This window comes from Salmo salar, chromosome 18, assembly GCF_965601325.2.
Source record: "Salmo salar chromosome 18, fSalSal1, whole genome shotgun sequence".
NCBI classification, from domain to species: Eukaryota; Metazoa; Chordata; class Actinopteri; order Salmoniformes; family Salmonidae; genus Salmo; species Salmo salar.
In genome coordinates this window covers 15,262,359-15,290,332 of record NC_138308.1, presented here as the reverse complement: position 1 = coordinate 15,290,332, position 27,974 = coordinate 15,262,359, and the positions used below count along the sequence as shown (strand labels likewise).

The 27,974-nt window shown below is 43.6% G+C and overlaps 1 protein-coding gene across 3 annotated transcripts; it reads left to right on the top strand.

The window, feature by feature from the left end:
* The first annotated feature begins 379 nt into the window (after positions 1-379).
* Positions 380-27,974, top strand: nt5c2a (5'-nucleotidase, cytosolic IIa). Of its 3 annotated transcripts, XM_014153998.3 has the most exons (20): positions 380-570; positions 3,610-3,728; positions 4,386-4,424; positions 11,607-11,680; positions 13,143-13,260; positions 13,577-13,672; positions 13,807-13,898; positions 15,924-15,981; positions 16,070-16,163; positions 16,799-16,852; positions 16,977-17,060; positions 17,145-17,186; positions 17,323-17,430; positions 17,551-17,617; positions 19,514-19,684; positions 19,802-19,853; positions 23,868-23,928; positions 24,054-24,230; positions 24,426-24,658; positions 24,946-27,974. In XM_014153998.3, exons 2-20 carry the CDS (start codon positions 3,631-3,633, stop codon positions 24,995-24,997), a joined length of 1,770 nt encoding a protein of 589 aa, XP_014009473.1. In that variant the 5' UTR covers positions 380-570; positions 3,610-3,630; the 3' UTR covers positions 24,998-27,974. The 3 variants fall into 3 exon arrangements, with proteins under 3 accessions (XP_014009473.1, XP_014009475.1, XP_082820854.1); XM_014154000.3 differs by lacking the exon at positions 4,386-4,424 and having other exon boundaries at positions 381-570; XM_082964728.1 differs by lacking the exon at positions 4,386-4,424 and having other exon boundaries at positions 381-570; positions 24,426-27,974.

Sequence of the window (27,974 nt, the reverse complement as noted above, 5' to 3'; positions counted from 1 at the left end):
ACTAGACATCTGTCTCTTGGCTCTATAAACTATATGGACAACTCGTTCGGCTTAGCAATATGTTTTACATCACTGATTCTGGTCGTGCGTCATGACGCTGTAGCACAATTGAATTGCCCCACAAATATGAATTCCCCGGTATATCACCATGCATGCACCTCATGACACCGACAGATGGAGACGTAGCCTTATATTTTACCTTTTCAATGGGATTCAAAATGTGATATGTTTACCTTGGAAGGGAAATAGTTGTGTTGCAGGCTAATAGCAGTGCTTTTACGCAGTCTGCCCACTTTCCCTATTTTTTGCACGGATTGCTCATATCTTATGCAACCGTGAGATCCTGTCATTGGCATCAAGTCGATCTGTAAACTCTGATCTGAATGGGGAGAGGTCAGATAGACCTTCAATGACGCCTACAAATAAGAATGTTCCAGTAGGCCTATTATTATAACATCTGTATATGGACTGTTCATTCTATGTATTGCATTTCTATCTACATATTCCGCACCAGGCTTCGCGCATGCTCTGTGAATCATTAGCTACCCACTCAATATTGCAACAAGACTGGTGAGTAGCTTGTCTCATCCTGTGATTCTAGCATAAATAGCAGCCTAACAACGTGGTATATAAACGAAGCATACACGACATGCAAATATGAATTGATTATTCTCTCGAGTGTGGACTAAAAGAGCCGGCTGCACTAAGCTGATTTGCTTGGTTTTAGCTTAGCTAGCAGCTGTCGTAGTTGATGGGGGGATAGAAAGTCTTGCTTCGTCCCGCAACGAGCTATTATTGAACAATGGTTCGTTGCTGGACGAAGCAAATAAAGTAATGTTCCGCTAGCTGTCAAAATATCTCTACCTAGCAAACTTTAGCTGACTTGCTATTGTTGCCTGTTAGCTAGCTCTAGAAAGAGTGACTGTTCTCATGTGACAAGGAGTTGTCATGATCGAACAAAAAGATCTGGGACTGAGTCGGACTCAGAACAGGCTAGCTACATGGGTAGCTAGCTAGCCCTAGAAAGCTCCTCCCTGTGTTCCTCTATCCATTAGCTGGCAACTTAGCTAGCTAGCTGTTGCAGATTTAGGCCTATAGTCAATTGCTTGTTTTATCGAGTAGTGTCTGATTGGAGATCATACCTCAGACGCTGTGAGACATGCAAGCTGAGGGCCGGATGTCGAATGGTGCCTGAGTGGATGCTGCGTGAGCTCCACGCCACCAACACAGGTGGTGAAATTCGATTTTGAATTAGAAAAACAAATTGTCCGCCCAATGTGGAAAGTTGTCTAAGGCTTCACACACAAACATATATTAAATACCGGGCTCGAGTTAGTTTTGTTTATTTTAAAGGGCGAGCGAGAAATAACCTGTAATATTTGTCGCCAGTTGGTACAGGTTAGTCTTCGGGAAGCATGACATCTAGCTGGTGCGAAGGACCAGTGCACGGGTGTTGTATTGAGATGCTTCCCGCTCGGCAGCTGTATCACGTTGTTACCGGCGGTAGTTAACATGGCCAAATGTTTCCCTCCCAAGTTTTTTTATTCCAAGTAGGATATCAGCCTTCATGAGAAATAACTTTGGTAAATAATATTGGTAACCACCTGGATGTGACAGGGATGCAGTCTACTCAGTGGGAGAGCATGCATGGCAAGTCGGTGTGGGACAGTGTCCTTCACCCTCGCCTGCCGAGTAACGTTACTACTTTCCCGCAGTTCTGTTAACGTTACAGAGAGGGAAGTAGGTACCTAGCTAGCTAGTGTAGCCAATTAAGCAAGATGACAGCTAAAGTTGTTGTAGTAATTTATTACAGAACATTTACAAGTATGTCATTAAAATTGTATCCAAAAATAATAATTTAGCGAACTCTGCCAACTTCGACCACCACGATTGTGGCTAAAGTGGTAGCCTATGTTGCGCGCTAACGCTTCGAACACACCGCCAGTATATTGCATTTTGGTACACCAGGATTACATTAATTTCCAATGAAACGCTGCGTACTATTTAGCATATTTTGTGCAAAATAGTAAATAGTACACAGCATCATCTGGATATGTATGCATCAAAAGTTCAACGTTCACCTTCTGCTACCATTTCTGTCAAGCCGTCTACGCATACCAACGCACTGCAACCCGCCTTCTGCAACGCTATGCTGCAAGGCAAACCCAGCGTTTCATTGGAAATAAATGTAATTCTGTTGTACCAAAATGCAATAACGCTGTCGGTGTGTTCGGTCCTGGGCTCCGCTTTTACGTACATTCATCATTAGAACCTTTGTATGAGCATCGTTACATCTCCGAGCTGTTTCCCAAAACCATTGTTACACATGCCTTAAAGGCACACTTACACATCGATCACACCGATAGTGTCATTGCATTTTTTGGTACACCAGAATTACATTAATTTCCAATGAAACACTGTGTTTGCGTTGCAGAGGCAGTTGCAGTGTGGTGCATATGTTGGATTTATCGAACTTATGTGTTGACGGTTTGACAGAAATGGTAGCAGAAGGTGAATGTTGAAGTTTTGTGGCATGCACCACATTTTTTTTCTATTTCACTAGGCAAGTCAGTTAAGAACACATTCTTATTTACAATGACGGCCTACTGGGGAACAGTGGGTTAACTGCCTTGTTCAGGGGCAGAACAACAGATTTTTACCTTGTTGGCTCGGGGATTCGATCTAGCAACCTTTCAGATCTAGCAACTACTAGGCTACCTGCCACCCGGATACATATGCAGATGATGCTGCCTACTATTGTGTGCAATGACACAGTCAGTGTATTCGAAGCATTAGCAAACGTTCTCTCTGCGTGGTGTTTTGGGAAACATGTTATATCTTCGGCCATGGTAGGAAAGATGCATGGTTAAAACTCATAAGCCTAAATTCCATTGCTATCGGGAAACCAGGCCCTGGTCCAGAGCTAGTGACAGATTAAAGCTCTGGTCCAAGGCATTAGTGCAGCTGTGCACATACCATCTGAGACGCATGCGCTTGGAGATTCACTTTCAGTGCGCACCAGGTGTAGCTGCATGCTATGCTTCTCGTTTTATCAGCCGATCATTTGATTTTAACATTGGATGACCCAGATTCCATTATCTTTCCAACTAGGCTACTGTCGTACACCAGTAGTTAGTTCCATAGCTGTTCTCGTACGTTTGTACACTTTGTTGATGAACCTTGTTGAAGGAGCTTGCTGCATGTTCTTGCATTGTTATGTTCAGCTGCCCTTATTTGAGGATGTCTGTGTTTAGACTTGCACAGAGGGATTAACTGCGATTCCACTGTAGTAGAGCCTTATTATTGTTAGAAACTAGTCTACTCCAAGGCTCAGAGTACAAACAAGCCTGCCTCGTGATTTTCGGAAGGCCATGATTTCCCTGAAGATCATGTTTAAAAAAAACAAATCCTCAGTCACAGTCAATAATAAGTATCATTTTTTAAATGATTCAGTTCAGCCTCAAACTCTTGGAATACTTCTCATCTGAGCATGGGAGGAGCTTAATTGAGGTCCCTTCAACCTAGACAAAAGGGCAACCCCATTTTACTGCTGCCGTAGTTCCAGTGACAACATACCGGTCCTTAAAGCCTATTCACTTTGATTCACAGAAATAATTCAAACGGTTCAAGATGACGTCATGGAGCGACCGCTTACAGAACTTTGCAGACCTCCCAGCCAACATGGACGGCTTGGCCATGAAGAAGTATCGGCGTGAGGCCTACCACAGGTACAGAATAAGGATGCATAACGTGTCACAGAAATGTATGCTTTGTGGGAAAGTCTTTCCATTTCATCAGAGCAAGATCCCGTCAGGTTAAGGTCATGGCGATTAGCCTGAGTGCTAGTCTGTTTCTGCTCTCTTGCCAACTCCTTCTCAATCATTGTCACGCCAAACATGACAATGAGTGACAAGGGGTAGGCGTGATAGCACGAACAGATCTGGGACCAGGCTACGTGGATATATTATTGCTTATGTGCAATGTAAGCTAATTTATCTTTTTAGTTTTCAAATGTTATTGAAGGTGTGTGAAACACACGTACTCCCGATTCCGTACAACATTTAAAGTTTAATAAATTGATGTATAACTATGTAGTGTAATAAACATGTAAGAAAGGTCTTTTGGGTGTCTATCGTGTGGCCGGCAACCATTTCCGGGTAAAAAGTCTGGTGGTGTTGTCATGGTGTAGTGTCTTCCTTCCTCATTCTGTGGTTGAAAATCTACATACCCTTTCCACATAACATGACAGGGGCACTGTCAATGCAACAAGTCTAAAAGCAGTGTAAGAACCACCTGATCTATGTGGTGTGCATCACTGGAGCGCAGGCTACGACACATTCACATTCAGTGGTAATGCTATCGCACATGTATTCTCTATTACAAAGCTTTCCAAGGGAACTGGCCCAATACCATCCTGCAATGAGGTACGCCAAACTTTTGTTGAACCTCAATACTGACTGAATGACCCTTTTGTACATGATGTGTATTTATTCTCCATTCAAACTCCATGTATCCCATGTTCATACTGACACTAGCCCTCTGTGTGCTGGGTAGGTCCCTGAGGGTGGGTGGTAGTAGGTGGTCATGAGTTCTTGGTGTGATCTCTCCTCTTCCCCCTCAGTCTGCCCTTCATTCCCCCTCTCTTACTGCATCACCCCTCACCCGCTCCTAACGCCACCTCCCCATCGCCATCAGTCTGAAGTCTTATCCCATAACATCTGAATAGAAACTTCAGGCCAGAATAGTGTTGGAGGAGGGCAATTCCACAATAAAAAGGAATTGCGCTGAGACTACGATTTTTCACTTTAAAACGTATGCCAAACAAAAACCATTGATTTTCGAAGTTTAAAAACCATTAAACTCTATGCACAATGACTACTTTAAACGATTTACACAGTAAATAAAACATTTAAAGATGAAAAGTTTGGTAACAGAATTACGGTAAAATCTCCCTCAGTTGTATTCTGTTACCAAACTTTGTATCTGCACAGTTCTTCCTCTAAATGTGTTTTTGTAAAATGTTCTCAAGAACTTGTTAAAAGTAGTCCTTGTGCATAGAGTTCTATGGTTTGTTAAACTTTGAAAGCAATGGTTTTTGTTCGATATACATTTAAAAATGAAAAATCTGAGTGAGTGAAATTCTGTTACAATGGAATTGCCCAGGAATAGTATGGCTTTGTTGGAGCGAGGGAGTATCTAGAATGTTATTGCCTACTTTGCTTCCTATTAGATATATTCAACTGATCATCTGCATAATTTTCCTTGGTGCATTTTCAAGCGTCTGTTGTTTTAAAATGGTTTTCACATTTTCATTGTGTCTGAAATGTAAACTTCACTACAGGTGTTTCCTGTTGGTCCGTACGATGTAGGCTTCTCATAGTGAAAATACCTAGTGTCCGAATAAATACAAGACGAGCTAAGAGTGCCTCTTAAATGGCATCAAAAAGGCCAGTGAACTTCAATGTGTTGCTTTGTTGCAATATTCACACTAGCCCAGCACTTAAAATGCATGTCCAACACATTGCTCCATTCTAAGTGATGTGGAGGCCGAGATATTGGAGCCGCTGTGTCCTTCGGTTGGTGTGCTACCTTCTGTTCTCTTTTGAATCAAAATTAGCTGTAGTGCTGTGAAATGATTCCTTCTTCCTCTGTTGCTTTTTTTGGAATAGATGTCAGGCAAGAGTTGACTGCACAGACTCTGGAGTGGTTGCCAAGGCCTTTCAGTATGCCCATGGGCACCAGCAGCAGACAAAGCACTTGCCTAATTCACTTTCACTGGAAAAGAGGATTACCTGAGCCCTTCATTGTATCGTGGATTGCTTATGTTATAACGGAATTGACTCAACGTAGCAGTGTGTAAGCACATTTGTGGACCTATAATTCAATACAATGATGCCAGGTTTCAGGGGAAATCTGAGGAAGGCTTTTGAAGTTTGAAGTTCAGATGTGTGTAGCAGACTACGTAACAAATGTAGAAATGGATTTGCATGCCATTGATTTATTTTTGAGTGATACTTGGTTGTTTCTTTCAATCTAGACATTAGGCTAGTCTCCCAACAAACCAAAGTTGTGTTTGAATACTCATACTAACTGTACTATTTGTGTCGTAAATTGAGTATGTAGTATGCTTATTGGTCATTGCCCGGATATAGTATGCCAAAAGTCCCCGGATGTCACACTGAATTCCCCAAAATACGAAGTATACAAGCAGTGGGCACTATTTCCGTGCTTTTAGGGCCCATAATACAATTCTTCAGAAAATGGGCGTGGATTCACAACGTTTTCAGATTTTAAGAAAATGGCGGAAAATATGCTGCCGATGTCCGAGAGCGGATACAAATTCATTGCTTTAATTAATTATGACAAATGTTGAGCAATGTAATAAAGTAATTACTTTTCAAATAAATTACGTTACATGTTATGTTGGCTGACAATTTGTTAGTTACGCTATCCTTTACGAATCACATAGCATGACAGCAGTAGTTAACGGTATGTTAGCTAGTTACCGTCCTAACGTTAGTTGGCTGCTAATATATCAAATTTGACAGGCAGTATGTTAACTATAATCGAACTAACTACCCAACATTTATTGACTTGATTATTAAAATCATTCTTAGCTAAGTGGTATAGTCGGTTTGTTTTCTCAATGGACATTGTTAATTCTGGCTATCTACTCCGATTTCAGAGCACTCGTCTTGAGTGTGCCAGAGCGCAGTTACGAACGCTCAACAGCCGTTGAATATATGGCCAGTGTCAGTAAATGTCAGCAAAAAGAGTGTCATTAAATTGTTGCCATCACCAACACTCTGGATAACATCCAAACAGCGTAACCATCTCTGCTAGGGCGAGTGAGGTGTTCTCTAATTTGTGTCTGGAAATGGCTAGCAAGATAGCTAACTGGCTAACGTTAACTATTTGTGTCTGGAAATAAACTCAGCAAAAAAAGAAACGTCCTCTCACTGTCAACTGCGTTTATTTTCAGCAAACTTAACATGTGTAAATATTTGTATGAACATAACAAGATTCAACAACTGAGACATAAACTGAACAAGATCCACAGACGTGACGAACATAAATGTAATAATGTGTCCCTGAACAAAGGGGGACGGGGACGGTGGGGACTGCGCCAGATTTTCTCGTTCTTGCTGTGAGATGTTACCCCACTCTTCCACCTGCAAGTTCCCGGACATTTCTGGGGGGAATGGCCCTAGCCCTCACCCTCAGATCCAACAGGTTCCAGACGTGCTCAATGGGATTGAGATCCGGGCTCTTCGCTGGCCATGGCAGAACACTGACATTCCTGTCTTGCAGGAAATCACGCACAGAACAAGCAGTATGGCTGGTGGCATTGTCATGCTGGAGGGACATGTCAGGATGAGCCTGCAGGAAGGGTACCACATGAGGGAGGAGGATGTCTTCCCTGTAACGCACAGCGTTGAGATTGCCTGCAATGACAACAAGCTCAGTCCAATGATGCTGTGACACACCGCTCCAGACCATGACGGACCCTCCACCTCCAAATCGCTCCCGCTCCAGAATACAGGCCTCGGTGTAACGCTCATTCCTTCAACGATAAACGCAAATCCGACCATCATCCCTGGTGAGACAAAACCGCGACTCATCAGTGAAGAGCACTTTTTGCCAGTCCTGTCTGGTCCAGCGACAGTGGGTTTGTCCCCATAGGCGACGTTGTTGCCGGTGATGTCTGGTGAGGACCTGCCTTACAACAGGCCTACAAGCCCTCAGCCTATTACGGACAGTCTGAGCACTGATGGAGGGATTGTGCGTTCCTGGTGTAACGCGGGCAGTTGTTGTTGCCATCCTGTACCTGTCCCGCAGGTGTGATGTTCGGATGTACCGATGCTGTGCAGGTGTTGTTACACGTGGTCTGCCACTGCGAGGAGGATCAGCTGTCCGTCCTGTCTCCCTGTAGCGCTGTCTTAGGCGTCTCACAGTACGGACATTGCAATTTATTGCCCTGGCCACATCTGCATGCCTCCTTGCAGCATGCCTAAGGCACGTTCACGCAGATGAGCAGGGACCCTGGGCATCTTTCTTTTGGTGTTTTTCAGAGTCAGTAGAAAGGCCTCTTTAGTGTCCTAAGTTTTCTTAACTGTGACCTTAATTGCCTACCGCCTGTAAGCTGTTAGTGTCTTAATGACCGTTCCACAGGTGCATGTTCATTAATTGTTTATGGTTCATTGAACAAGCATGGGAAACAGTGTTTAAACCCTTTACAATGAAGATCTGTGAAGTTATTTGGATTTTTACAAATTATCTTTGAAAGACAGGTTTCTGAAAAAGGGACGTTTATTTTTTGTTGAGTTCAGCTAGCAAGATAGCTAATGTTAACCAGTTAGCTTGGGTGCTTGACTGCCGTTGTGAGGTCAGAACGCTCGGATCAACCCTACTCCTCGGCCAGAGCATCCAGTGACACGCTCCTAGAGCAAAACGCTCTGAATTTACGAACGGACAATCTGACAATGCTCTGGAGCACACTCTGGCACTCCAGACTGAATTTACGAACACACCCGAAATCGTTCAAATGTCTAGCTAGTCATTTGTTATGCTAACAAGCTAGCAAGAGGTTGCATAGCAACAGCATCAATTTCCATTAGTCCGGGGAATCACTAGTACGCTAAACTGAAAAGATACCATTTGTTTACAGTATACCTAAATGAACTAATAGTATGTAGTATACAGTATTTTAGCATGGGTATTCGAACACAGCTCAAGTCTTTTCAGGAAGTAGGTTACTGCTGACACTGACACAGCAGAGATGCAAGACTATGGGACCTTTTGTACAGTGGTTCTTCCTTTCTTTGTGGATTTCTGCTAATTTCCTTCAAACTTAGCCAAATTATTTTCAAGCAAACACCAATTATTGTTCATGTATAAGCCTACATGTAAACAATGCAAAAAAAAGTAAAAAGTAAAAAATCTTACTACAGTGCCGTGAAAAAGTTTGTCCCCTTTCTGATTTTCTCTATTTTTGCATATTTCTGATACCGAATGTTATCAGTTCTTCAACCAAAACCTATTATTAGATAAAGGGAACCTGAGTGTACAAATAACACAAAAATATGATACTTATTTAATAAACATTATGCAACACCCAATGCCCTGTGGGAAAAATAATTTGCCCCCTTACACCCAATAACTGGTACACCTTGAGCATTTGTGGGTTTTCGAGCATGAACTGCTCGTTTCAGGTGCTGCTGCAACATCTCAATCTGGTTTAGGTCTGGATGACTAGGCCATTCCAAAACTTTTACATGTTTTGCTTTTCAGCCATTCTGACATAGACTGACTTGTGTGTTTTGGAACATTGTCTTGCTGCATGAACCAGCTGCGCTTCAGCTTCAGCTCACAGACAGATGGCCTGACATTCTCCTGTAGAATTCTCTGATACAGAGCACAATTCAAGGTTCCGTCAATAATGGCAAGTCGTCCAGGAGAAATGCATCCCCAAACCATCACACTACCTCTACCGTTCTTGACCGTTGGTAGGATGTTCTTACTGTGGAATGCAGTGTTTGGTTTTTGCCAGACATAGTGGGACCCATGTCATTCAAAAAGTTAACTCAAGTTTGCCAAAAATCCCCTGGAAGCACCTGGATGGTCATAAAGACTCTGGAAGAATGTTATATGGACAGATGAGTCAAAAGTATAACTTTTTGGACGACGTGGGTCCTGTTATGGACAGGGATTTTTCAGCCATTGAAATCCTTGGGCGGGCTGCCTAAAAAAACAACAACTTGTGAACGACTAAAACCAGATAGAAAGTATGTAAAAAATAAATAAATAAAAGATAATGGACCTGTACACAAACCATTAAGAACACCTGCTCTTTCCATGTCCTAGACTGACCAGGTGAATCCAGGTGAAAGCTATTATCCCTTATTGATGTCACTTGTTAAATCCACTTCAATCAGTGTAGATGAAGGGGGGGAGACAGGTTAAAGATTATATCTTTTTTTTAAAGCTTTGAGATAATTGAGACATCGATTGTGAATGTGTGCCATTCAGAGGGTGATTGGGCAAGATAAAAGATTGAACTGCCTTTGAACGGGGTATGGTAGTAGGTGCCAGGTGCACCAGTTTGTGTCAAGAACTGCAACGCTGCTGGGTTTTTCATGCTCAACAGTTTCCCGCGTGTATCTAGAATGGTCCACCACCCAAAGGACATCCAGCCACTGTGGGAAGCATTGGAGTCAATGTGGGCGGCATCGCTGTGGAACACTTTCGACACCTTGTAGAGTCCATGCCCTGACAAATTGAGGCTGTTCTGAGGGCAAAAGAGGGGTGCAACTCAATATTAGGAAGGTGTTCCTAATGTTTGGTATACTCAATGTATATTTTTTAATAATATATTATTTGAGAATTAACAATCACCAAAAATAAAGCTAGGTAGTCAGGGTTGAATGGAAAATTCCCTAAACAATGAATTTAGCAGCATTGATTTTATGTTTGTGCAAAAGAACACAGCATTAGCCATTGCAAAATACATAGAATTGCAGGAAATTAGCTTTAAAATTGCAGCATTTTCTCTCTGCTCCATGGCAAAATGTGTAGTAGAATTGCAGTAGAATCTACACCGCAAAGATGGGTGGCCTCTAAAAGGTTCTCTAAAATCCAGTTGTGTCAACGGGCCGACTGCATCTATTGCCACGCCCCCTACCTAATCCTCTTTTTGATCCAGAGAAAAAACCTTGATGTCTGGCGAAAACCAAATGCTGCATTCCACAGTAAGAACCGCATACCAGCGGTCAAGCATGATAGTGGTAGTGCGATGGTTTGGGGATGCTTTGCTGCCTCAGGACCTGGACGACTTGTCATCCTTGAAGGAACCATGAATTGTGCTCTGTATCAGAGAATTCTACAGGAGAATGTCAGGCCATCTGTCTGTGAGCTGAAGCTGAAGCGCAGCTGTGTCATTCAGTAAGACAATGATCCAAAACACACAAGGAAGTCTACATCAGAATGGCTGAAAAGCAACAAATTTGAAGTTTTGGAATGGCCTAGTCAAAGTCCAGATGTAAACCTGATTTGAGGTGTTGTGGCAGGACCTGAAACAAGCAGTTCATGTTCGAAAACCCAAGAATGTCGCTGAGTTAAAGCAGTTCTGCATGGAAGAGTGGGCCAAAATTCCTCCACAGCGATGTGAGACTGATCAACACCTACAGGAAGTGTTTGGTTGCAGTCATTGCAGCTAAAGGTGGCACAACCAGATATTGAGTGTAAGGGGGCAATTCGTTTTTCACAAGGGGCATTGGGTGTTGCATAACATTGAGTGTAAAAAAATATGCAACAATTGAGAAAATCAGAAAAGGGGCAAATACTTTTTCACAATACTGTATATGAAAAATGGCCTTTTGAGTTGGACTCAATTTTTCTCCAACTTTGTAAAGATCTGCGTAATCCTCACTGTGAATGCATATTTTGTATGGACACATTTAGAGTTGCTACTGCAGTGCTCCACTTCTGTACTGTTGAACTCAGGACCCTGTCCTTTACTATCATCTGTTTTCATGCAAAGTATCCTCTTTTAGGATATGTTCATCATCAGAACCTCAGACTGACTAGATACTCTACTTCCTTTTCAGAGTTTTTGTGAACAGAAGCTTGGCAATGGAGAAGATTAAGTGCTTTGGTTTTGATATGGACTACACTCTGGCAGGTAGGTGTACACTGAGTGTACAAAACATTAGGAACACCTTCCTAATATTGAGTTGCACTCCCTTTTACCGTCAGAACAGCCTCAATTCGCCGGGGCATGGACTCTACAAGGTGTCGAAAGCGTTCCACAGGGATGCTGGCCCATGTTGACTCCAATGCTTCCCACAGTTGTCAAGTTGGCTGGATGTCCTTTGGGTGGTGGACCGTTCTCGATACACACGGGAAACTGTTGAGCGTGAAAAACCCATCAGCGTTACCGTTCTTGACACACTTTATACACATGCAACTGGGACCTACTACCATACCCTGTTCAAAGGCAATTAAATATTTTGTCTTGACCATTCACCATCTAAATGGCACACATACACAATCCATGTCTCAATTGTCTCAAGGCTTAAAAATCCTTATCTAACCTTTCTCCTCCCCTTCATCTACACTGACTGAAGTGGATTTAACAAGTGACATCAATAAGGGATCATAGCTTTCACCTGGTCAGTCTGCGCCATGGAAAGAGCAGGTGTTCCTAATGTTTTGTACACTCAGTGTGTGTGTGTGTGTGTGTGTGTGTGTGTGTGTGTGTGTGTGTGTGTGTGTGTGTGTGTGTGTGTGTGTGTGTGTGTGTCCATGTTTATGTGTACTGACAATGTGTGCATGTTTAGAATGCCATGTGTACAGTCGCCTGCTCAAATCAAACCAAAGTTTATTGGTTGCGTACACAGATTTGCAGATGTAATCGCAGGTGCAGCAAAATGCTTGTGTTGATACAGTAGCTTACTCCCTTGCATGTAGGAGGTCTCGATATAGCCTAGAACCTCTTGTGGGCCAGCTCTGCTTTTTGTGACACGTGTAGCCTGGATGACATTGTTTGTACCTTACACAGATGTCACCCTTTCAACCAGTAACCCCCCCCCCACTCCGCTGCCCTCCTTTGGGTCTCTGAAGGATAACTGTAACCCAAGCGGCTCACATCGCCTGTTTATAGAGCCCCGTCACCGTCCCATAAACAAGTGCTGCTAAGGGGTTGTGTTTCCACACAGTGAGTGGGGAGAAACAACTCCTGGGGGAGGGGGGATAGGGCTGTGGGAATAGCGCCAGGAACTAAAGGGTTTTTGACATGCCAACCGCTACAGGTCATCTGCTTCCATAGCCACTATCTGCAGTGCAGTCGAAGCACTCTTAGTGTGTTAGTGGGTCGTGTGTGTCGCGCATGTGCTTACATGTGTTCTGGATGTACACATTATTCACTTAACATACCCATACCAGATTTCTTTCAACAGTCCACAGAGGACATGTATAAATCCCTCCCTATGTTCCAGTGTGTAGGCCCTATCTTGCTTTGTCAGTCTCGCCACATAAATCTGTCTCCCTCTCTATGAACACGGAGAGACCGCATTGTAGCTCTCTCCCAGTGAGTATATCACCCTGTACCACAGTAGCTCTATCCCTCTCCCTGCTTACTGCAGTGTATAAATCACCTGAGTACGAGTCGCTGGGATTTGACCTGACCGTGGAACGTCTCGTCCACATCGGTTACCCACAGGAGCTGCTCAACTTTGTCTACGACCCCGCTTTCCCCACCAGGTCTGTCCGTCTGACATCACACGTTCACATCAGTTAGTTATTAGTAAGGCCAGACTGAATTCTTATGAATATCGTTATAGAGTTGTCTTTGATTTGATCAATTATAATTATTTCTTTGTTTTCTAACAGTACTTGGTTTGAACGGATTTCATTTCACAAATATATGTTTAAAAAAATTATTTAGGATCTTGAGGAAAATACTCCCTTTCGGTCTGGCCCAGGTTAAAAGTTATACATCTCAGTTAGTAAACCTTTTTAGAGATCGATGGCTGTCCCTCCCATCTCACACACATCTCCTACCACCCTCTGGTTCCAGAGGCCTGTTGTTTGACACGATGCACGGGAATCTGCTCAAGGTTGACGCATACGGCAACATCCTGGTCTGTGCCCACGGCTTCAACTTCATGAGGGGGTGAGTTCTGCTGCTCGTAACGATATCACACTCGCACCAAACATTTACCATGTGCTCATGCCAAATACCCTCATATTACACATACAAACACCGTATAGTCATATCATTCTCATTTAATCACTATGTTCCTTTAGGCCTGAGATCAGGGAGATGTACCCCAACAAGTTTATCCAGCGTGGAGACACTGACCGCTTCTACATTCTGAACACACTGTTCAACCTCCCTGGTGAGAGAGCAGTCTTCACCCCATTTTTTGGGGGGCAAGGATCTCTCGCGACCCCACTCCAAATCGAATGGCACAACCTTTAAAATCTGTCAATTTCAAATAACCTTAAATTCGTAACATTTTCTAAATGAAAAGAAACCAATAAATACAATTACTAAAAAACAAATTATCTTAATCAAAAACTTTTATGTGCTCTTATTTTTTTTGTTCTTGCATAAAAAAATAGAAATACAAACGTAAAAACAATTTGGGCGACCCCACTGACCCCGACTTTGAATACTACTGCCTTAGTGACATTCACTGAACTGTGTTCACAGTCTCTCTGATACTGTCCACATTACTGCTCCAGAGTACTGCTCAAATACAGTGAGGGGAAAAAAGTATTTGATCCCCTGCTGATTTTGTACGTTTGCCCACTGACAAAGAAATGATCGGTCTATAATTTTAATGGTAGGTTTATTTGAACAGTGAGCGACAGAATAACAACAAAAGAAATTCAGAAAAACACATGTCAAAAATTATATAAAATGATTTGCATTTTAATGAGGGAAATAAGTATTTGACCCCTCTGCAATACATTACTTAGTACTTGGTGGCAAAACCCTTGTTGGCAATCACAGAGGTCAGATGTTTCTTGTAGTTGGCCACCAGGTTTGCACACATCTCAGGAGGGATTTTGTCCCACTCCTCTTTGCAGATCTTCTCCAAGTCATTAAGGTTTCGAGGCTGACGTTTGGCAACTCGAACCTTCAGTTCCCTCCTCAGATTTTCTATGGGATCAAGGTCTGGAGACTGGCTAGGCCACTCCAGGACCTTAATGTGCTTCTTCTTGAGCCACTCCTTTGTTGCCTTGGCCGTGTGATTTGGGTCATTGTCATGCTGGAATACCCATCCATGACCCATTTTCAATGCCCTGGCTGAGGGTAGGAGGTTCTCACCCAAGATTTGACGGTACATGGCCCCGTCCATCGTCCCTTTGATGCGGTGTAGTTGTCATGTCCCCTTAGCAGAAAAACACCCCCAAAGCATAATGTTTCCTCCTCCATGTTTGACAGTGGGGATGGTGCTCTTGGGGTTATAGGCAGCATTCCTCCTCCTCCAAACACGGCGAGTTGAGTTGATGCCAAAGAGCTCCATTTTGGTCTCATCTGACCACAACACTTTCACCCAAGTATCCTCTGAATCATTCAGATGTTCATTGGAAAACTTCAGACGGGCATGTATATGTGCTTTCTTGAGCAGGGGGACCTTGCGGGCGCTGCAGGATTTCAGTCCTTCACAGCGTAGTGTGTTACCAATTGTTTTCTTGGTGACTATGGTCCCAGCTGCCTTGAGCTCATTGACAAGATCCTCCTGTGTAGTTCTGGGCTGATTCCTCACCGTTCTCATGATCATTGCAACTCCACGAGGTGAGATCTTGCATGGAGCCCCAGGCCGAGGGAGATTGACAATTCTTTTGTGTTTCTTCCATTTGCGAATAATCGCACCAACTGTTGTCACCTTCTCACCAAGCTGCTTGGCGATGGTTTTGTAGCCCATTCCAGCCTTGTGTAGGTCTACAATCTTGTCCCTGACATCTTTGGAGAGCTCTTTGGTCTTGGCCATGGTGTAGAGTTTGGAATCTAATTGATTGATTGCTTCTGTGGACAGGTGTCTTTTATACAGGTAACAAGCTGAGATTAGGAGCACTGCCTTTAAGAGTGTGCTCCTAATCTCAGCTCGTTACCTGTATAAAAGACACCTGGGAGCCAGAAATCTTTCTGATTGAGAGGGGGTCAAATACTTATTTCCCTCATTAAAATGCAAATCAATTTATAAAATTTTTGACATGTGTTTTTCTGGATTTTTTTGTTGTTATTCTATCTCTCACTGTTCAAATAAACCTACCATTAAAATTATAGACTGATCATTTCTTTGTCAGTGGGCAAACGTACAAAATCAGCAGGGGATCAAATACTTTTTTCCCTCACTGTACTCCACTGGTGGTTGTTCCATAAGTTAGTGTGTACCTTGCTCCCTCTTCAGAAACCTACCTCTTTGCTTGTCTGGTTGATTTCTTCACCAACTGTCCCAAATACACAAGGTGAGTATGCTGCTCTCCCTCAAACGGAATCATTTTGAATGATAATCAGACAGCTTGGGATTTCTAATTCAAGTTATTGTGGTCCCAGCTGCGAGACTGGCTTTAAGAATGGAGACCTCTTCATGTCCTACAAGAGCATGTTCCAGGATGTCCGTGATGCTGTGGACTGGGTCCACTTGAAGGTACAACAACCTCCCTCACTTCCTCTTCTAAATCCATTCAAGTATTTTTCACTGAATATGGTTATATGCACACAGTAATACGATTATTGTGAATAGTCAGAGTAATATAATAGTTTGATTAAAACGTTTACATGCTTTGCAAGAACGATTTCCCTAATAATCCTGTTTCCATGGACGCTAATGGGACTTTGAGAAATGCAGATCGGCACTCAAAGTAAACGTTGTAAAGCAGCGACCATGTTATTTTTGGGAAGCTTATTTGATTCTGAGTTCGGACATATAAAGTTTATGTGAAAACTATTTCTCAGATGTATACTTCACTCGCGCTTAAAGGGAGGCTTGCACTGCTGGTGCTGCCACATGCACAGATCAAATACACTGCCGGACCTCCGATTAAGCGGTTTACGTGTGCTAATAATTGGAAAGATTGCTCAGAAAACCAGGTGTTTTAATGGGCGTATGCTTACTTCGATTAAGATAAGCAAAGTAAGGTGTGTACATGACAATTGCCATACTCGGCCTACTGCCATAATCTGTTTTTCATATCGGGTTATTCGTGTGCATGTAAACATACAATGAGTATCTGTTATTCCTTCTACTCCCTGTCTAAATGTTTTGTCGCCTGTTTTCATCAGGGATCTTTGAAAGAAAAAACGGTTGAAAACCTGGAAAAGTACGTGGTCAAGGATGTAAGTGAACTTCACATTCATTTAATTGCATATGACACATTTTCAGTGACCTTGTCTTTTTTAACACCTGTAAACGTATCACTTAAAATGTCATTTGCTTTATTTATTTTTTTCTTCATTAAAGGGGAAGCTCCCTCTACTCCTGAGTCGGATGAATGAAGTGGCCAAGGTGTTCCTGGCCACCAACAGTGACTACAAATACACAGAGGTGAGGCCTACCGACTGCGCTGTACATAACCCCATACACAATCAATGAACAACACGTATAACGTCTCTCTGTTTATCATTTCAGAAAATAATGACATACCTGTTTGACTTCCCACATGGTCCAAAGGTAAGAGACTGAATTGTCTTGTTTAGATTCTTGTTGCTTCCTTTCAGACCAAAGAACTCTAAGAGAAGAGGGGTTTAGGGGAGGCGGCAAGTTGCTGAAATGGAATAGAGGTTCAATGTGTATGTTTGTGCTGCAGGTGGGAATGCCCCATCGGCCCTGGCAGTCCTACTTTGACCTGATCTTAGTAGATGCCCGCAAGCCCGTGTTCTTCGGAGAGGGGACAGTGCTACGGCAGGTCGACACAGTGAGTGTGTGTTTGGGCTCAAGAATGCGTTAAACTGTCTAGCCTGTGTGTGTGTGCACGTTTTTGCGTGTTCATGTTGGCATTGCCACGATGACCTTACCAGAGTGCTTGCTGTTGCAGACCACAGGCCGGCTGAAGATTGGCACATACACAGGACCGCTGCAGCACGGCATCGTGTACTCTGGAGGTAGCGTACTCCTGACATATCTATTATACAGTGCATTCTGAAAGTATTCAGACCCCTTGGCTTTTTCCACATTTTGTTACGTTGCAGCCTTATTTTAAAATTGATGAAATAGTTTTTTCCCCTCATCACTCTACACACAATACCCCATAATGGCAGACATTTTTGCAAATTTATTAGAAATAAAACACATTTACATAAATATTGAGACCGTTTACTCAGTACTTTGTTGAAGCACCTTTGGCAGCGATTACAGACTCGATTCTTCTTGGGTATGAGGCTACAAGCTTGACACACCTGTATTTGGGGAGTTTCTCACATTCTTCTTTGCAGATCCTCTCAAGCTCTGTCAGGTTGGATGGGGAGCGTCGCTGCACAGCTATTTTCAGGTCTCTCCAGAGATGTTCGATCGGTTTCAAGTCTGTGCTCTGGCTGGACCACTCAAGGACATTGAGAGATGTCTCGAAGCCGCTCCTGTGTTGTCTTGGCTGTGTGCTTAGGGTTGTTGTCCAGTAGGAAGGTGAACCGTCTCCCCGGGTCCTGAGCACTCTGGAGAAGGTTTTCATCAAGGATCTCTCTGTACTTTGCTCCGTTAATCTTTCCCTCGATCCCGACTAGTCTCCCAGTCCATGCCGCTGAAAAACATCACCACAGCATGATGCTTCACCGTAAGGATGTTGCCAGGTTTTCTCCAGACATGACGCTTGGCATTCAGGACAAAGAGTTCAATCTTGGTTTCATCAGACCAGAGAATCTTGTTTCTAATGGTCTGAGAGTTCTTTCGGTGCCTTTTGGGTAAACTCCAAGCCGGCTGCATTTACCTTTTACTGAGGAGTAGCTTCCGTCTGGCCACTCTACCATAAAGGCCCTTTTGGTGAAGTGCTGCAGAGATGGTTGTCCTTCTGGAAGGTTCTCCCATCTCCACAGAGGCACTCCGGAGTTCTGTCAGTGACCATTGGGTTCTTGGTCACCTACCTGACCAAGACCCTTCTCCCCCGATTGCTCAGTTTGGCCGGGCGGGCAGCTCTAGGAAGAGTCTTGGTGGTTCCAAACTTCTTCCATTTAAGAATGATGGAGGCCACTGTGTTCTTGGGAACATCTAATGCTGCAGACATTTTTTGGTACTCTTCCCCAGATCTGTTTCTCGACACAATCCTGTCTTGGAGCTCTAGGACAATTCCTTCGACCTCATGGCTTGGTTTTTGCTCTGACATGCACTGTCAACTGTGGGACCTTATATAGACAGGTGTGTGCCTTTCCAAATCATGCCCAATTGAATTTACCACAGGTGGACTCAAATCAAGTTGTAGTAACATCTCAAGGATGATCAATGGAAACAGGATGAAAATGAGCTCAATTTCTAGTCTCATAGCAAAGGGTCTGAATACTTATGTAAATAAGATATTTCTGTTTTTTAAAAACCTGTTTTCACTTTGTCATTATGGGTTATTGTGTGTAGTTTGAGGATACTTTTTTTATTTAATCCATTTTAGAATAAGGCTGTAACGGTTGAAATTGTGGGAAAAGTCAAGGGGTCTGAATACTTTCCGAATGCACTGTATATACAAATATCGTTCATAAATTAGGAATTTATTGTTGACACAAACATGTAAGTAGAGCTTCCATACTGTCTCATTTCCCACAGTGTACGTGTCTGTTTGTAGCCTGTAAGGATACACCCTTTAGGGGCCAGGGGAATTTACAAGGAGCCAAACATCAACAGCCCTGTTCGAATCATTTGGAAATGCATTCTAATCACTGATATGACATGACCAACCCTTTTCACCTATCACTATCGTGTGGTAGTTGAACCTCTAGTGATTACTCAGAGGAAGGAAACGGTCCAATGCAAAAGTATTCCAACAAGGCCTTAGTTTTCAGTTTTCTCTCTCCTCACAGGTTCCTCTGACATAGTGTGTGACCTGCTGGGGGCCAAAGGGAAGGACATTGTATACATTGGAGACCACATCTTTGGGGACATCCTCAAGTCCAAAAAACGCCAGGGATGGAGGACCTTCTTGGTGATCCCTGAACTGGCTCAGGAGCTGCACGTGTGGACTGACAAGAGCTGTGAGCTTAACACACCCATGTCATAGTTACTGATGCTTGACAACAGTATTTGGGTATATTTGTGCGTCTTTGTGCACTGTTGTGCATCTCTTTCAACTGTGTGTGTCTGTGTTCCAGCTCTGTTTGAGGAGCTCCAGTCTCTGGACATCTTCCTGGCAGAGCTCTATAAGTGAGTGTCTCTGCCTCGTCTACACAGCAAACTGAACCACATCCTGCCAAAACGTAGGCTCAAGGTTGACACTAAATTAGTCATTGTTTTATCGACCAAATGTCAAAATCAAATCAAATTTTATTTGTCACATGCTTCGTAAACAACAGGTGTGGACTAACAGTGAAGTGCTTACTTACAGGCCCTTCCCAACAATGCAGAGAGAAAGAAAATAGAGAAATAACGGAAAGTAAAACACGTAATAATAGATACACAATGAGTAACGATAACTTGGCTATATACAAGGGCTACCCGAGTCGATGTGCAGTGAGTGGTATGAGGTAATTGAGGTAGATATCTACATATAACTACAAATAAAAGTGACAGATAGTAAACAGTAACAGCCGCGTATGAGATGAGTCAAAAAAGTTAGTGCAATTAGGGTCATTGCAGATAGTCTGGGTAGCTGTTTGGTTGGCTTGTGGGTATAAGCTGTTCAGGGTCCTGTTGGTTCCAGACTTGGTGCATTGGTACTATGACTTGGGTGGCTGGAGTCTGATAATTTTTAGGGCCTTCCTCTGACACCGCCTGGTATAGAGGTCCTGGACAGCAGGGAGCTCGGCTCCAGTGATGTACTGGGCCTTACGCACTACCTTCTGTAGTGCCTTGCGGTCGGATGCCAAGCAGTTGCCATACCAAGCGGTGATGCAGCCAGTCAAGATGCTCTCAATGGTGCAGTTGTAGAACTTTCTTAGGGTCTGAGGGCCCATGACAAATCCTTTCAGCCTCCTGAGGGCGAAGAGGCGTTGTCGTGCCATCTTCACGACTGTGTTGGTGTGTTCAGACCATGATAGATCCTTATGGATGTAGACACTGAGACACTCCACTACAGCCCCCTCAATTTGAATGGGGGCGTGCTCAGCTCTCCTTTTCCTGTAGTTCACGTTCAGCTCCCTTTGTCTTGCTGACGTTGAGGGAGAGGTTGTCATAGCACCACACTGCCAGGTCTCTGACCTCCTTCCTATAGGCCGTCTCATTGTCGGTGATCAGCCCTACCACTGTTGTGTCATCTGCAAACTTAATGATGGTGTTGGAGTTGTGCGCGGCCACGCAGTCGTGGGTGAACAGGGAGTACAGGAGGGGACTAAGAACACACCCCTGAGGGGCCCATGTGTTGAGGGTCAGTGTGGCTAATGTGTTGTTGTCTACCCTCCCCACTTGGGGGGCGGCCCATCAGGAAGTCCAGGAACCAGTTGCAGAGGGAGGTGTTCAGTCCCAGGAATCCTTAGCTTAGTTATGCGCTTGGAGGGCACTATGGTGTTGAACACTGAGCTGTAGTCAATTAACAGCATTCTCATGTAGGTGTTCTTTTTGTACAAGTTGGAAAGGGCATTGTGGAGTGCAATTGAGATTGTGTCATCTGTATATCAATTGGGGCGGTCATAGTGTTGATGTGAGCCATGACCAGCATTTCATGACTACAGATGTGAGTGCTACGGGGCGATAGTCATTTAAACAGGTTACCTTGACGTTCTTGGGCACAGAGGCTATGGTGGTCTGCTTGAAACATGTAGGTATTACAGACTGCGTCAGGGAGAGGTCAGCGCATGCTCTGAGTACGCGTCCTGGTAATCCGTCTGGCCCTGCGGCCTTGTGAATGTTAACCTGTTTAACCCCAAAGGTCGATGTGCGCGCCTCTGCGGAAAACTACTTAGCATAATACAAAAATCCCTATAAAAATATGTCAGTTTAAACTAGAGATTTCTGTTTGTTTGTTTTTTTTGCATTGGATGCGTCTCAATTCACTGCAACCGGCTATGTAACACTTTCAGTCACTAAAAGGTGACAGAAATAGAGCGGTGTATGTCAGATCGTCTGTAGCGTCCGGAAAGCTAATATGACCTCTCTATGGAAAGATGAGAATCTGGATGGAGACTGTTTAACGTAACAAAATGAGGAAAAGGACAAACTTCCTTTAGATTTTTTGGGGGTTACTTTTGGGTTTACTCTGTTATTCAATATGTTTGTATGGGCTAATAGCAGTAAGGCCAAATACATTTTTTTATTTATTTTTGATACTTCAAGGGGTCTTAAAATTCTAATTCAAATAGCCAAATAATGCTTACGGGTTAAAGGTCTTACTCGCATTGGCTAAAGAGAGCTGATTACACAGTCGTCCGGAACAGCTTGAGCTTTCATGATTGGTTCAGTGTTGCTTGCCTCGAAGCGAGTATAGAAGGCATTTTGCTCGCCTGGTAGGCTCGCTTCAATAGGCAGCTTGCGGCTGGTTTCCCTTTATAATCCGTGATAGTTTACAAGACCTGCCACATCCGATGAGTGTCAGAGCCGGTGTAAGGGATTTGATCTTAGTCCTGTATTGATGCTTTGCGTGTTTGATGGTTCGTCTGAGGGCGTAGCGGGATTTCTTATCAGCGTCCGGGGCCTTGAAAGAGGCAGCTCTAGCCTTTAGCTCAGTGCTGATGTTGCCTGTGACCTATGGCTTCTGGTTGGGATATGTACGTACGGTCACTGTGGGGATGTCGTCGTCGATGCACTTATTAATGAAGCCGGTGACTGATGTGTTAAACTCCTCAATGCCATCGGATCAGTCCTAGAACATTTTCCAGTTTGTGTTAGTGAAACAGTTCTGTAGCTTAGCATCCGCTTCATTTGACCACTTCTGTATTGATCTCCTGTTTTGAGTTTTTGCTTGTAAGCGGGTATCAGGAGGATAGAGTTATGGTCTGATTTGCCAAATGGAGGGCGAGGGAGAACTTTGTATGTGTCTCTGTGTGTGGAGTAAAGTTCTTTCGCCTCTAGATGCACATGCTGGTAGAAATTAGGTATGACGGATTTCAGTTTTCCTGCTTTAACATCACCTTCCACTAGGAGTGCTGCCTCTGGATGAGCATTTTCTTGTTTGCTTATGGCCCTATACAGCTCATTGAGTGCGGTCTTAGTGTCAGCATCAGTTTGTGGTGATAAATAGACAGCTCCGAAAAATATAGATAAACTATTTTGGTAAGTAGTATGGTCTACAATTTATCATGAAGTATTCTAACTCAGGCGAGCAGAACCACAAGCCTTCCTTAATATTAGAGAGCTTATAACAAAGATACAGTTCTTCAGGTCCTGTTGATGGGATAGTTAAAAAAAAAAATGTTGTTGTTGTTCTTTTACCCCTTTTTTCTCCCCAATTTCGTGGTATCCAATCTTGTCTCATCGCTGCAATTCCCGTACGAATTCGGGAGAGACGAAGGTTGAGAGCCATGCGTCCTCCGAAACACGAACCAACCAAGCCACACTGCTTCTTGACACAATGCCCACTTAACTCGGAAGCCAGCCCCACCAATATGTCGGAGGAAACACCGTATACCTGGCGACCGTGTTAGTGTGCTCCCGCCACAGGAGTCGCTAGAGCGCGATGGGACAAGGACATCACTGCCGGCCAAACCCTCCCCTAACACGGATGACGCTGAGACAATTGTGCACCGCCCCATGGGTCTCCCGGTCGCGGCCGGCTGCGACAGAGCCTGGACTCAAACCAGGATCTCTAGCGGCACAGCTAGCAACTGCAATGCAGTGCCTTAGACCACTGCGCCAGTCGGGAGGCCGATAGGATCGTTTTGAACGGAGCTCATCCAGGTTTTTCTCCAGTGATTTTATTTACTAGCCGCCGTAGCTTCATCAGGGTGCCCGCACATCGGCCTCTATATCGCAGTCTCTTTCTTTTCCCGGGTGTCTGGGCCTGGTCAGGGGGTGAGCAGTATGTCCTGTGCAGATGAATCAAGGTTAGTGACGTCCAGAAGCTTGTTTCCTATGACCGGAAAAATGGCGGAAACATTATGTCCAAAAAAAGTTACAAGAATCGCAACAAAACACACAAAATAGAAGACTTGGTCAGGAACCCGTAAATCAGCCGCTATACATTCCGGCGCCATTCCTATTCTACTATAGAATGGTGAGACAAGTACAAATGAATATAGCTTGACTCCACCAAAGCCCAATCCAATAGAACTGTCTCTCTGTCCACAGAAATCTTGACAGCAGCAGCAACGAGAGACCTGATATCAGTTCCCTCCAGCGCAGGATCAAGGTACACACAACCTGGCACCACGCACATATGCATACAACACATACCCAAACGTACACATAGCATACAGTCCACACAACCTCTAAATCTTCTCACTTTCTTTCTTCTCTTACCCTTGTCCTCCACAGAAAGTGACCCATGACATGGACATGTGCTATGGGATGATGGGCAGTCTGTTCCGCAGTGGCTCCAGACAGACTCTGTTTGCGTCACAGGTGATGCGCTATGCTGACCTGTACGCTGCCTCCTTCATCAACCTCCTCTACTACCCATTCAGCTACCTGTTCAGAGCAGCACACGTACTGGTGAGTTCAGCTAATGTTGTCTCACAGGACATCCGGATGTAAATTCCCTCGTTAGATACAAAAGTTAGGACAAAACGGAGGAACGTTGTTTGTCTGTATGAAGACAATACATTGAGAGCAGCACTACTATGGGTTGCTTTTTGTTCTCTGTGTGGATCTGTATAACACTTCCTCCCTCGTGCCCTTCTCTCCCAGATGCCCCATGAGTCGACGGTTGAGCACGCCCACGTGGACATCAACGATACCGAGTCGCCCCTGGCAACGCGTAACCGCCACTCCGTGGACCTGTTGGAGTTAGACTGTAAGAGGCACCAGCTGACCCGCTCCATAAGTGAGATCCAGCCCCCAAACCTGTTCCCACAGACCCCCCAAGAGATCACCCACTGCCACGACGAGGATGATGACGAGGAAGAGGAAGAGGAGGAAGAGTAAGCAGGGACAGGAGGCTCGCCAAAGGGTAGACTTTTGCTTTAGGGACAGATCTAGAATCAGTTTAGTGTCTAGTGGCAAATTCCTACTACTCCAGGAGGTGTATAGCGCGTAGTGTTGTGTAGCCAGCTAGGTAACTGAATATCCCCAGCAAAGGGATTGGAGAGGCTCAGTAAGTGTCAGGATTAGGGTAAGGGTTACACAGATTTTAGTTGTACCGTTTGTATATATTTATCAGCACAGGCTATGTAAATGTTGTTTGTTTTGTTCTTTTTGCTTGGTGAAGTTTCCAGAGAAGTTTCCAGATGGAGCTCTTCGGACCACACCTAAGAGACTGATGGTGACTTGGGCCCCCTAGCATGCCTGCACTGACCTGGCATCATTATGCAGTCAGTATCACATACATGAGCCGTGCACGTATAGCCTTGAAAACCCCACCCCAGGCAACACAGTGACTAGGGTCTGGTTTCAAAGGTGGACTCTTTTGGCATAGAGCAGGGATGGGCCACTTTGATCGGTGTGGGGGCCACATGAGGCGCAGTTGCTCACAGGTCTGCATACCCACATGTGCATAGCCCTTTTCCCACCACATTGCGAGCAAAACATTTTTGTAGCCCCCCTCTTGACACCAAAGAGTTCATTTTGTGCAATTCTACACATTTTGTCATGGGGTGTAGAGAAAATGTTGCAGTTTTAAAGCAAGTTTGCTGCAATTCTACACATTTTGCGGGGGGGGTAAATTGATCCAAAGGCCTTCAAAAGGGAACGGCCCGCCAATTGCCAATCCCTGGTATAGAGGAGCTACATCACTGCCTATGTCGATAAGGGAGGAAAAAATCTGCCGCTTTCCCAACAAATCACGCAGCAGACATGCCAGAATTTCACGATTCAAAACCAAGGTTTGCAGGCAAAAACTTTGCAGTGCTTTTAGTTAAGGATGCAAACGGGCCACGTGAAATTCACTCATTTAAAAAGAACCTCTATGATCTTCATCTTGCTAGCTACTATTTTGTATTTTATTCAAGTTGATAAAGTTGTGACGTAGGCAATGATGTAGTTCCTCTATGCCAAAAGAGTCCATAATTGAAAGCAGACCCTAGCCTGGGGTCGGATTTTCCAGTCTAATGCACATACGCTGCCCTGCTACTGTCCCTTAGCTGTGAGTGGTGTGCCTTTTTAGTTTGTTTTACTGAATGAAACTGTTCCCTTGGTTAAAGATGCACTATGCAGAAATCGCTCTGCCATTTCCTGGTTGCTCAAATTCTAATAGTTTGCCTAATGTCAGTATATGTGACGAAACAAGCAAGTTTAGTGTATAGAATCATTGTACCATGTAAACCGGAGTGAAATATATTTTCCATAACCAAGAATAGTATATTCAGCTGTTTGAAGCTGGTATACAAAACACAAAAGCAAAATGTCAGCACATAGAACAGATCTACCGCTTTTTAGGCTTGCTTTCGATGAGAATGACAGATCTATAATTCACATTTCTATGTGAATTTGGTTGAGGTCGCCCAGAAATTACATATTGCAGCTTTAATGTTTGAACCACCTAAGGAACAATATTATAATTTATATCGGGTCCTATTTGCACCAGACTTTGTGGTTATAGAAATGCTTTTCTCTAAACTGTTATAGAATCGTATTTTTATGGAAACGGAGAGCATGTGATGGCTGCATGTGATGGCTGCTGTGGAACAGTAGAAAAGTTTTTGTGATCATACGCACATCCTTAAAAAAACATAGGTGCTGGGCTAATAAAGAATACTTGTGAAGAACAGGAAGGCCTGCACACTGTTTACGCTCCCAAAAAAGCGCTGAATTGGGAGCATAAACTGTGTGCGGGCCTTCCTGTACTTTGCTGTGGTACAGTACACATCTGTCTGAGGAATGTGACAAATAAAAGTGTCACGTTACGTGACGTTACACAGCAACTGCAGATCCAGAGCAGCCTGCAGAAGTCACAGTTCTCCTTTCGGCATCTGGTTACCTGCTCTAGTTACCAGATTCCTCTTACTCATTTACCATCCCCCACTGAATGATAGACTACATTTCCCAGAATTCAGTTGTATTCCATAGCTCAGCCAATCAGAGTCCCTGTCTCTACTAAGTTCCCTACACATTATAAAGATTATGGCAATAATATACCCTGTATTATCATTTTAATTCAGACCATTTCTGTATCATGAAATACTGTGTATATCAGCCCTATGAAACTGTTATTGCCTTAGTCTGGTCTGGATTTGTGAGACAATGTATATACAAGATAAGTATATTTTTGTGTGTCTTTTGAAAAATGTTTGAAAGGGAAGACAGTCTTGGTAAAAGCTGCTTGTGTTATTTACTGTAAAAGTGTTCTGAAGGGCTTTGATGTTGTAGGCCTCTTCTATGCGCATTTCAAATGGCTGTAGTTCAATGACATTGCCTCAGTTCACAGCATGCTCCCGGAGTATCTATATCCAGAGACAATATCATGCCTAAAACTCATCAAATTGCAGGCATTTTGTTGAAAGCCTGAAAAACATGGTATTGAAATGCATCTGCGATTCCGCAGAAAACAGGCTTAACAACTGTAAGTATTCAGCTGCATGAATATCTTTTTATAAGATGTGAAATTCTGCACTGCAAGCGTCATTTTCTTATTTCTGCAATAGTATAGTCTAACCGAGTGTCTCTGGGCGTACGGTTATGTATGAGTGTTTATGGTTTATTATGGTGCGTAGCAGGACCCATAAACTGGTCCAAGTTGCCCTCACATTGTTTATTTCTAACCCTCCCCCCTAATGTGGGTCAAAGGTCTTACTATGCCCATAAGCTATGTGCTTATATGATTGGCTGTTTGTTTGTTTTAATAACTGTTACTGTACAGTCTTGTCCTACTGTATGGAACTGGACTGACTCCGTCTACTGGAAGTTTGAAAACTACCATTAACTCAAATGTTTAAATTCAGAAGTCCCTTTACCTTGTGGCGGATTTACCTACTGTATAAAAGCAACGCTAACTCTGCCAATGAATGTCATGCTGTTCTTTTTTTAAATATGTTTTCCTACTTTTTAAGATTTATCATTTTTGTGCATGATCTGAATCTGTCAAGTTTGGAGCTGCTTTTTGAATTCATTGTGGAATGTGAAACTACTTCCAAATGTAAACCGTGCCAATGGATTTAAAGCAATTTATGAAAATGTATTTTCTTGAAAACATTTTGTGCATGTTCTGCAGTTGCTGTTTAAGTGTGGAATTTGTCTCTGAGAATGTTACTTGGGGGAATATCCATTTTGATGTTAAATAAAATGTAATGCGCAGTCGCAATA